This window comes from Lissotriton helveticus, chromosome 2_2 (assembly GCF_964261635.1).
Source record: "Lissotriton helveticus chromosome 2_2, aLisHel1.1, whole genome shotgun sequence".
NCBI classification, from domain to species: Eukaryota; Metazoa; Chordata; class Amphibia; order Caudata; family Salamandridae; genus Lissotriton; species Lissotriton helveticus.
The window spans coordinates 133737169-133749498 of NC_136060.1; the positions used below are offsets into that span (position 1 = coordinate 133737169).

At 44.7% G+C, this 12330-nt stretch overlaps 1 protein-coding gene across 1 annotated transcript in view; it reads right to left on the bottom strand.

Annotated features, from left to right (window-relative positions):
* CWH43 (cell wall biogenesis 43 C-terminal homolog) overlaps nucleotides 1-12330 on the bottom strand; it is a 365425-nt gene that overhangs the window by 261366 nt on the left and 91729 nt on the right. Inside the window, exons 3-4 of the mRNA XM_078678207.1 lie at nucleotides 6151-6271; nucleotides 5832-5986 (exon numbers count right to left, since the gene is read on the bottom strand). Coding sequence (XP_078534333.1) covers nucleotides 5832-5986; nucleotides 6151-6271 — 276 coding nt within the window. The remainder of the gene's footprint in view (nucleotides 1-5831; nucleotides 5987-6150; nucleotides 6272-12330) is intronic.

The window sequence follows — 12330 nt, forward strand, 5'->3', positions numbered from 1 at the left end:
TTCATAATTTAGAGGACCATGTATCGCTAGTGGTGAAGCCCCCCTAACCGGGTGCACTCCCTCACCCTATGATCAACAAAATCCTAAATTTCAGATATCTGGACAATATCCTCCAGGTGGCTAGGGAGATGGATGTGGTGTCTTCCAATACTTTAAGATCTTTATTTTCCAAGAATAAATCCAGAAAGTCAAACAGCAGCATAAGACACTCAATGCTGTCTAACCAAAACGGAGAGCACTCTTCCAAATCCTTCTTCCTTGTCACCCCTGAGGCGGGTTGGGAGTGGGCGACGGAGCGCGAGCCATGTGTGGCAACTCCCACCTGCCATGGTGGCAATCCTCCCAGTGAGATGGTGGGGGTGGGGCTCGTGCCCGGGCATGCAACAGATGAAGGGGACCTCATAAGCAGAGGGCACATGCTGATGGATCCTTAACCTCCTCTTCATCAGATATGGACACTTCCAGACATGGACGAAGGCACAGACCTGGTGGTCCACCACCATCACAAGTAGAGTGCCTGAGGAGTGTGGTGGTGGCCCGAGTATGGGCCCTGATAAAGGCCCCCGATGAGCAGAGGGCCATCTGGACACATTCCATGGGATTGTGCAATTCATCCTGCCAGCAGCATGGTATGCTGACTGCGGACTTTTGCTCCAGAGGGCCGATGTGGATAGACTTGCCTTAGTTGTAATATTTACTGGGTGTTTTTGGTTTTGTTGGGGAGACATGCTTCTAGGGTTGAAGTGTGGGTCAGAGGGGAGTTTGGGGGTAGGTTGGGGGTGGTTGAGGCCCTTTGGCTGTAGTGCAACACTAGTTCAAGTGAGGGTTCTGTCAATCCCTTGTCACATTTCAATATGCAGACATGGTCCAACAACCACCGGTGGAGGAAGGCCCGGGGAACTTCCAGAAAGACTCAGACCGATGGGTTCCATACTCCAAATCCTGACCGTGTTATAGCATGGTGGACATTAAAATAATGACATGGAATGTCAACAGCTTAAATGATTGCATTAAGAGTAGAGCGGTACTGGGGTTTGCTGTTGCACGAGACGCACCCTTTGGGCACCAAGGGCTTCTTCCTAGCCAGATATGGTGACGAGAATTATTCCATGCTGGCCATTCCAGGAGTTCCCAGGACAAGGCTATTCTACTCCACAAAAGCCTGCCTACGGTGGTCTTCCACAATGTGTCTGATGAGCAAGTTAGATATGTCTTGGTATAGGGGTGATCGCAGGGCAACAATATAATCTAGTTTGTGTTTACGTTTACCCTGTTGTCTGGACCCACCCTCCATGCAGTGACAGCCCATATTGCTGGGGATTCCCCAGGGCAATTAAGTGGTGGGAGGTTACTTATATATGGTAATGTTCCCCAACATAGACTGCTCGAATAGCCCTAGGAACGCTTGTCCTTCGACCTTGGGGTTGGTGGAATGGGCCTCTGGCCTTGGGCTCTACAACACTTGGTGTACCTGCAACTCAGGAGGTCTGGAGTTCACATACAATTCTGCTGCACACAAAACTATCTCTCTCATTGATCTCATTTTTATGTCCACTAACGAATTGATCCTCATCTCAGGATCCTCTAGCCTCCCTAGAAGGATATCCAACCATTGCCCTCTGATGGCTCAAATTGGCGGAGTACACCTAAAGAGTGTCTGATCTGGTAACTGACTGCATGGCCCGTGGTCGACAATGAAGTCACAGACTTCCTTTCCCAGGAGTTTAATGCATTTTTTGCAAAGAATGAGGGTTCAGTGGAAACACTCAGGACCCTCTGGGCAACTGGCAAAGCATGCAAGCGGGGCATTACACAGTCGCACTTTAAAATGAAAGCCAGGCAGAAGCAATACTGAACAGAGGAATTGTAGGCCTGCATAGCATGACTGGAGAAAGGACTGGGAGAAGGGCAATACGAGACTCGCCAAGTAGAGCTTGGCAGGGCATCGCTTAGGCTGTGGTGCCTGGATGCGGCGCACCACTCCTGCATTACCTCCCAAAGCAGGGTCTATGGATGAAAGGTCAAATCCACCAACCCCCTATATTGGCTGGCAACTCAGAATGTGGTGGAGAGGGTGATCCAGGCATTATAGAACAAGTCACCAAGGCTAGCCAGATTGTATCTTCATTCACGGAACACTACGGAGCCCTATATGTGGAATGAGGGAGGGCACCAAAAGAGTTCTCCAGGCCATTGATAGGAGACCTACCACTGCCTACCATGCCGGCGTCAGATAGGTTTGAACTGAATGACCTATTCCCTTGAAGAGGTGAATGAAGCTCTCTCAGATATGAATTCTGGCAAGACACCAGGACCCAATGGGTTCCTGATCAAATAATAACGAAAATTCCACGTGGCACTTCTGCCATGCCTGTTGGCCAGGATTGAAGAAAGCACCAACAGTGATCCTGCACAAGGCCAGGCGTCCCCTTAGCAACTGTGGATCCTTTGGTCTGATCTCCCTCATGACTAGCAAGCTCAAATTATTTGCTGGGGTTCTGGCCAACTGGCTCCTCAAAGCTATACACAAATTAGTTCACTTATACGAATTCGTTTTATATCCCGACGCAGCATGTGGCACTGCATTTGTAGGATGCATGCGGCCTTAGCATAACGACATCAGCTGGTAGGTCCTTGCGCTTTCCTACTTACTGATTTTCAGAAAGCTTTTGTTTCCTTTGACTAGGACTTTCTGTGGTATATGCCCCGGTGCCTGGATCTTGGGCTCCGCTTCTTGTTGTGTGAAAGAGAATGATATGCCAACTATGATGAACAAGTCCGGGTGAACGGGGTCCAGTCACGTGGCTTTTGAATACAGCATGGCACCAGACAGGTGTGCCGGCTATCTCCCCTGCTCTTTCCTTTAGCAATAGAGTTGCTGTTGATATGGATCCGGTGCGATGCATAGGTGCAGGGATTTTAGTGGGGAAACAACTTAGAAGACTGCAATCCTTTAAATGCAGATGATATTTTACTTTTCGTCTCCCACCCGAAACCTACAGGACCACGGTTGCTTTGTATATTTGAATAATATGCGCAGGCCTCTGACCTGTTGGTCAATTAGTCCAAGTCCATATTGGTCTGCAGGGTTGAAGACAAGACGTCGTGCCAGATCCAAGTGCCTGTCTGCAGGCTGAGCCTCCTATATTTGGGCATATATATCTCTTTGCTCCTAACACTCTCCTGGTCCCTTAATCCTACACCACTGGTTTGCAGGATGCAGAGAGACTTGGACAAATGATGCAAGCCGCCTCTTAGTATACTGGGAAGGGTGATTATTTTTAAGATGATGGTCTTGCCACATTTTCTGCACGTTTCAACTCCCCAAGCAGTGGTTCACAGGACTAAAGGCCAAGGTGCCCTCCTTCCTCTGGGCCGACCGAGTTCCGCACATACCCTTAGAGAAATGCGTGCAATTGACCTTTGATGGGGGCCTGACAGAGGCAGACTTGTGTTTATGCTACTCGGGCACCGAGCTTGTGGTACTGAACGACTGGCTGCATGGGTGCTGGGATCATCCAACTTATAATGTGAAGAGGATGTTCATGGGGGTGGGATAACGTTATGGACTAGCTGTATGGTGCACCAGTGACCCGCTACCTCCCATATCTCACTAGAGTGGTGTTCATGGTGTGGAGGACTGTGTTGCGCTAAACCAGATGATTTGGTAGGATTACGCACCACCCTCCCTTTGGCAGAGTAGCTGGCTGGGCCAGGTAGCGGGCCTGTCTGGGTTTGTTAAGTTGGAGCTCACTGGGCTCTCCAGCCTGGGGAATGTGTGGCTGGGAGCACATATGCGATCCTTCCAAGAGCTACAGACAGATTTTGCCCATCATCAATCCCAATTTAGTAAGTTTCTACAATGGCGCCATGCCTTGTCTTCACACCGATAATGTTTTGGGGAGGTGCCCGAGATTAGTCACCTGGAAACCAAGTTGCTCATTGGCCCACTAGGCCAGGAAGGCCTTTCCTGTGTGTTTAGATTCCTAGTTATTAACTGACCGAACTTTTTGGCTCCTCTGAGAGTGTGCTGGGAGTTGTGGATCGGTCCCCTAGAAGATAGCGACTGGAGGAGGGAGCTTTTGGCGCCAAGAGAGTTGACAATAGCCTCCAGGTTCCACTTGGTTCAACTGAAATTCTTGCACACCACATACCTGAAACCACTGAGATCATGGAGGGCGGGTCGGCATTTATCATCTGCATGCTCCCGATGTGGTAAAGCTGCAGCTGACTTCTTCCATGTGGTTTGGGCCTGCCTAGAGAATGAGACGACAACTGCTTTCTGTTCCCTATCGCGAGTACTGGATGAACTCATCGATCCCACACCACGTATTACCCTTCTTGGCTTATAAGGCGACCTGGGGGTGGGGCATAAGTGAGTGCTCTCTGGTTGGCCTGGGGACTTTGGTTGCCAAACAAGACATTGCTCAGGTGTGGAATACGGTGAACCTGCCAGCAGTATCAGCCTGGCACACGGCAAAGGACTGGTGTGCAAAAACGGAGGTTGGTCCTATAAACGCAAGAGGTGTTGGGGAAAATGGAGAGTTTTTTACGGGATGCAATGACGCAAATTATAAAATGTATGTACCTGTTTTTCTTGAGTTGTCCTGGACCACTTGCACTGTTTGGTTTACAGTTGTCTTTGAGAAAATTAAATAAAACATTGTTTATAAAAAAAATTAAGAAATATTTTTTCTGGGCAAGAGAGATTCTTGTGCAGGAAGATGACACTGTAACGTGATTTCATTCTTTGGTAATAACTCTTTGGCTTCCAGCGCCATTGTCATGAATATGCTGTCACTATATTCCCCATATATAAGTAATAATAACTTTTTATGTAAGAATTCACACCACAGGTTTTGCAGTTTATGAGTACTGTAATGTAAGAATTCACACCACAGGTTTTGCAGTTTCTGAGTACTGTAAATAACAGCTGTTATTACCTTGTCTTATAGCCCTCATTTAACTCAGTAGGTCAAACTAGATTTCCAATCTTTGGACATATTCTTGTGAACTTTGAATTGAATTACCAAAGCATAAGATACATTTCCTCAGCAAACCTCCCACCATGGACTTTAGCCCATCACACGTCCCCATTGAACTTAAAAAGAAAAATAGCATTAAAAGTGTGTTTATTCAGGATCTGGCAGGTTCAAGTAGACATGGCAGAAGGATTTTCTGGGCAGACATGTGAAGAGCCCCTTACTCAGGGCCCGAGGCAACTGTTTACTTTGCCCATGTCTGCCTGGTTCATCCCTTGAGCCAGTATTGGTCAATTTGCATAATGATCAAAGCAAATCTACTATCCCTGACATCTAGGTGTATGAAAACCTAAATCTGGTGAAAGGTGTTAAACTATAGCCAAAAATAAATGCACACACTGACGGATAGATGGAAAATTAAAAACATGCATACATTATCGAGTTAAGGAAGCTAGATTATATTGCTGAAAATGGCATGTGCTTTGCTGTCGCATTCCACTAATAGTAAGTCATCCATACCAGATAGCGCCTTGAGTACTTCACCTTATGCTCCCTCAATGGTTTGCCAGGAATAAATGCTTTAAGCATTACTCATTATATAATTAACCAGCTTTTGGTCTGCCTGTGTGGGAAATCCTATAAATGAAGTATTCCTGCCTCAGGGTCGGGCCTACTAAATGTGCAAGCTTTATGTAGTGTGAGGTTTATACTCAAATATATATTTGTCAGGGTTGCTTTTGGTTCCTTGCTCTGGTTAAGAAGAACTGTAGTGCAGATTGGATACTTCTATCTTCCTGCATAGCACACACAGAAACACGTACAATGTACAACCTTTGGATGTTGATTTACCTGTGTATATCCTGTTGAATGTGGCGAGGAGTCCAATTAGCAGTATGACCATGTTGCTTGTCGAGCAGCTCCAGATAGGGTTAAGGGACGTGTACCAGATCCGAAGAGAAACAAGCAGTATCTGCCCCAGTATAAAACCCCATATCCTGCAGTACCTGAAATGCAATGTTGATGCCCACAGTTAGGTAAGGTGGACCATTGTGGGGTGTGTGTTGTACTACTGGGTGAAACATATAGACCTTCTATTGCCTTTTACTTTCTCACTTTGGATAGTTAGGTGGTTACGTGAGCATCTTACTAGTTTTAAAGGCGAGAATACCTTTGGATGCCGCTTCCTGACCACCAGGTTGAGGCTTGAACAAGTAGCGCAGCAGAAACACCGACAGCCAGGATTTGTAGCCGAAGAATGGTGGTCGGAGCCTGATATGAAGCAACGCTTCCTATATAGGAAAGAACCAAGAATTACTCAGAGAAAAATTAATGCTATGTTTTTTTTGTTAACACATTTTATTGATTTTTCGGCCCCATTACAATATGGTTATTGATCCATCCACATCAGGATTACAGGTTTTCAATTTACTCGTATACAGAGCTGGATATGCAATATTGTAATCACAGTGTTAGTTCACAACACAGGCTATAATCTGGTACCTCCCCCCCCGTGAGTCAAGGTTGGGTAAAATATATGGATTGTGTTGTTATTGAGTGTGTTAGACTTCAATGTCATGCGCAGGCAAGGGGCTAGGGCACTCCTAGACCAATAATCCACTAGGTTTAATTTGAGAACGTCCATATGGCAGGTCCCATTAGTTGGGGAATGAATGCCATGTTTTTATGCTGTGTCTAATTTTCCTATGCATGTATATTTACAAAAAAAAATTCTAAGCCTACAGTGATTGCACGGTTCCGTAGAAATAAATTCACAGGAGTAAGGACTTTTGATTAGTTTAACCAAAGGTAAGCACCCGCTACATATGGTTACAGGTAGGCAAATGACTACTCGTCGCAGTGCTGTTGCAAGGATATTTGTGCCACCCTTGGTAAAGTTATGTTGTGCTCCCCCTACATATACATCCAGAACGGTGGCAACATTTACCACCTTTTGGCGCAGTCTTCCTCCCTCCATTTTGATGCAAAGTTAGGTGGCAACTTCAGTAGAAATGAGTTAATGAAATATACTTTGACTAAACACAACCAAGGATCTTTAAATCAGGGAGCCTGCAGTTGTTGCATTTTTGGCGCCTACGTGGTCTGACACAGTGGACTCAACAGCCTAGTTTGCGAGCAAATGTGCAGCCACAGTACCCCCCAACCTTGAGCCCCCATTATAATCCTTGGTGTTTTCTGTCTTTCACAATATAAGTGAATTTAACTTAAAGCACAGAGCATTCCATCCAACCGTCCTTGAATTGCGTAATAATAGCGACTTTCAACATAATTGCTTAGTATTGTTCAGGAAAGAACTAAAAACAGGCATTATAATAAAAGTAAAATTGTTCGCATTTAAGAAGTGGCCTTCAGACCACTGTTATCTTCTTGACTGAGGGTGGTACTTTATTACTGAAAACCTAATGAAATAAGGTAACTCAAAAAAGTTGGACTGACAAAGGGGCCTTCTCAATGGCCCCATTGGGGAGCTTATCGATTGCTGACACTGACCAATAGTGCATGTTCTTCAAAGCATTGGCATTGGGGAAATGAACAAAGAAATTGAATCTAAGTTTGTCAATGCACAATCCTCACTCCGAAAACACCCAAGGGATTTTTTGTTTTTTCCATTCTCCCTGTAAAAAATAATATTCTGATTTGTGTTTTATGTAACCTATTTGGAAAAAGTGAGAGTAAATTGCGTAGAGCATATGATATCCTGTTCAAATATACATTTTGAAAGCGTTGCTTTTACTCCATGAATACAAATGTAACTCTTCCCCTTTGTGCAGTCCTCCACTATGCATTGTGAGTATATTTTTGGCCTCTCCAGTCACATAGGCACATGAACATATAATTCCACCTTTGCCTAGTTAATGTTCCAATCCCTATAATGTTTTAAATATCAATTGTATGATGGGTTTACAATCTCTGACTGATACCAATACATTTTTTGACCCAAGAAATCACCCACGCCCTGCATCGGCTTCAGTACGTGACCACCAGATGTTATCAGGATTTGTGATAAAAATGGTAATCTCTCGGTGTTTCTACCTCTATGCTTTTATCTGGTACCTTCAGAACAGTGAAGTAATGCCTCTGAAAATGGCTCAATAGCTACATCAAAAAGAACTGCTAGCAGAGGGTCACCTTGACTGGCTCATCCGGTCAATATGAAACTGCTCAAAAACCTGTCCTTTGCTAGAACTCTAGGTATTATCCATGAATAAAGAACTCCCAACAACTTAATGAAATGATTATCACAGCTAAAATTGAATACTACACACCCACAGCATTTCAGATGACCCTGTTAAAGTATTTCTGAATCTAGTGAAATTACTGCTATTAGGACCATTTTACATGAACTCTTCATATATTTTAGAAGATAAATATTGAGCTTTCAATGCTGCTACTTAATAAAAACGAATTTGAGAAGGAATTATCACATTTTAATGCATGTAGTCAGAAGATTAGAAATATCCGTAACAAAATCCGACTTTTCATCCATCTAAACCAGGAGCTTTCTCTCTCTGCAAATCCCTTATAATCCAACCACTTCCTCAATCCTGATATAATCTTCTAAGAATGCTAACGTCTCAGCAATTAGGTTACTTTTTATTTTTAAAAGCGTGCTGAAGTTATTTTAGCAGTGATACATTATCATTGTACAGTTGTTTCTAAGACTCACGAAATATATTATTTATGTGTGGTATGCCAGGGTCCTCCTTAGACTGCAGGAGGTAAACCCTGCTAGCACAGGCAGGCACCCCTGGTGGGGAAGTTACGTTTAAGAGCACGATCAGGGGTGGGGAATGTACTCGCTTTAATGCAATTATTCTGAAAGTAATTAAATTGCCCATACACTGACAGTGATCGCAAAAGCAACTTTCTTAGGCTTATTTTTTTCACCAGCAGAGCACCCCTGATTACACTCTGCAGACAAAGTGGAAAAAAAGCATATTTCACTGAACCCAGGTTTGCAGCACTATTTTGCTGAAGGTAAAACGTGTTTTTTTGTAACGCCCTAAGAGGTACAGGAATGGCTGGAGGGCTGGCGGAAGGCCACTTGGCCTGGACGATCAGGAGAAAATGACACTCGGCGCAGAGATCACGCTGTGGGTGAGGAACAGGAGTAAGACATTATATGGGAATCTCCTGATCGGTATAAGATGGTTCAGAATGGAATGAGGGTATGGGGAGCCATTGCCCAGATTTCGACAGGCTGCGGAAGGTCCGAAGCGGCTGTATCATGTCCAGATGAGACAGTTGTGGCACTGTTGAGCAAATTGTTAATGGCCACAAACGTTTCTAACCAGGGATTTTGGCTCATGAGCCGCTCACGATAAGAACACTGTATCCTTCACTAATGTAGAACTGCTCGTTCAGATGAGAGAGGCTGGGGAGGGGCTGGTAGACCTTAAGGGGTCGTGGGGGCAACAGACGTTCACTCTCACCCCCGTCAACTGGAGACTGGGAAGGGTATTAAGCACTCTGCATGGTTGGGGTGGCAGGTAGTTTTGAATCCGTCAGGCAGGGAGGGGAGTGGGAGGGGGGGAACTGTTGATAAGGTTTGTTTTTCTATTTGATGTAAAGTTCAGAAGGGCAACTACATTGGGCCACATGGCTGCTATGATTCTTGGGGCATACTGCATTGCTGTTTTGGTGACGCTGGGTGCTATTTATGGCAAACAAGACGATGCAAGACCAACGGGACTCTAATCTGAATACAACCCCGCTGTCCCTGGTAACCCCTTTGACACCACTTACATGGAACGCACATGGGTTAGGAGAGAAGATAAAGAGGGGTTTCGTAATGCAATACCTAAAGCGCTGTGCACCTGCAGTGGCCCTATTACAGGAGCCACATTTGATGGGTTCTGCGTGTATGGCACTGGACCGATGGGGGTATGAAATGGTGGCACATTCCAAATTCTCATCTGGTTCAAGGGGTGTGGGCATTCTGATCAAAAAACAATTCCCGTTGATAATCCAGCAAACCCGGACGGATGACCAGGGCCTCTTCGTGGCTATCAACTGTCAGTGGGAAGGGAATCACCATAAAGCAAGGCGACGCATCTATCCCATATACCCTGGATATCTACTTATCCCCAAGGTGTTGAAAGACGTCACTAGGACAACACGACAGTACTTCCAAGAAAGTGTCCCATCGGTTCAGTCACCTAGCATTTTATAGGAGGCCTATAAAACAGTTGTACGTGGGCAAGCTATGGTAGCAGTCACAGGACATAAACAGGAAAAGCAGGCAGAATTAGACAACATAGAATCCGAGCTCACTAGGGCCAATGATCAACATGCAGAAAATTCTTCACTCCAAACATCGCAGGCTGTGCGTCTTAAGCAACAGGAGTTTCTAGACTATCAGAAAGAGATGGTCAAAGCGTGGCTTCAAGCCACCCGACATAAGCCTGGCTAGATAAGAAAAAACGGGTGGACAGAATGATCGCACAATTAGGCACCCCGACTGACTCCTTGGTGAGTCCGCAAGACATAGTGGATACATTGGCCGACTATTTCCAACAAGTGTATGCCTCAAGATCAGATTTATCAACCGAGGCGGCTCAGGATTATATCAAAGATATCAATATGTCCAAAATATCACCAGAGGCGGCCCTCCTGCTGGAGGCTGACCTCTGGGTTGACGAGCTGCAGATGGCCATTTGCTCACTGCACTCAGGAAAGGCGGTGGGGCCTAACAGATTACCTATCGAACTTTACAATAAGAATGCTGATGTAACGGCCCCATATCTTTTAAATATGTTTCGTAAAACTCTCGAGACAGGGGAACTGCCACGAGATCAACGAATGGCCACTATGGTAGCAATCCCTAAACCAGGTAGGTCTCCTGAGGAATGCACCTCGTACCGCCCAATTTCGCTGATCAACGCTGAAGCCAAAATTATTGCCAAGCTTCTGGCGACGTGCTTAACCCCTCACCTTATGACCATAATTCACCCAGATTAATCAGGGTTTATGCCGCACAGAAGCACGGCTTTTAATCTAAGGCGACTACATACGGTATTGGCACGTACGCCATACATCCAAGAGCCTGCAGTCATCTTCTCTCTGGATGCGCGTATGGCATTCGACATGGTGGAATGGCCATATCTCTTTGCGGTTCTTAGACACCTGGGCTTCGGTCCAAAGTTCTGTGTATGGGTATGCTTGCTATACTCCAATCCACTGGCGCATGTCGTGGCTAATCGTCATATATCAAGGGACTCTCCGCTTTCGCGGGGAATGCGCCAGGGATGTCCGCTATCCCCATTGTTATTCCCAGTAGTCCTAGAACCACTGGCAGCATGGATCATATGGGAACCAATGATCCGCAGGCTCTGATGGACACAAAATTGGGAAGACCATATTTCCATGTATGCGGATGGGATCACTGACATAATATCGAATACACAAATATAGAATTACCAAAATATCGAAGAAAAAATATAGAATGCAAAAATATCGAATTCCTATCTACGAACAGGTAAGTACAAAAACATTTAATCAAAAATATAGTTTTAAAAAATATAATTAGTCAAAATATCAATTTTTTTTAAATGTCTTAAAAGTAATTTAAAATTAATGAAATAATAAATATAACATTTACTATTACCACTCCTGTGAGTGCAACAGTAGGGAAAGCGTTGGATAGCGTAGGGCTAAAAATTACTATTCCCACTCCAGAGAGTGCAACAGTAGGGAAAGCATTGGATAGTGTAGGGATAAAAATTACTATTCCCACTCCAGAGAGTGCAACAGTAGGGAAAGCGTTGGATAGCGTAGGGGTAAAAATTACTATTCAATATTAAATTACTTACCTTCAATTAGATATTTTTCACCACTATATTCTGTCCATTCGATATTTTGTCCATTCTATATTTTGACTTCGATATTTTGGTAATTCTATATTTTGAATTCGATATTTTGTCTTGTTACCATGCGGATGCTGTGCTGCTGTACCTAAAGTCCCTTAGACGATCCATTTTAGTGCTCTTAAATATCTGTGAAATATTTGGTTGGGTGTCAGGGTATAGCATTAATTGGTCTAAATCGATTCTATATGTCCTGCATGGTCCACCGCCATTGCTGCCCGAGAATTGCCCACTACAGATCACTGTTGAGGCCTTTAAATATTTGGGCATTTATGTGACGCCCGAGTTCGACAAATGTTATCAAAAAAATCTGAGGCCCCCGTTGGAACGGTTTAAGCGAGACACAATGTATTGGCGCAACCTGCCGCTGACATTGCTGGGAAAAGCAGCGCTTTTTAAAATGATGACACTCCCCCGGTTTTTATACTTCTTAGAAAACACCCCGTTTGCCGTTCCACCGACCT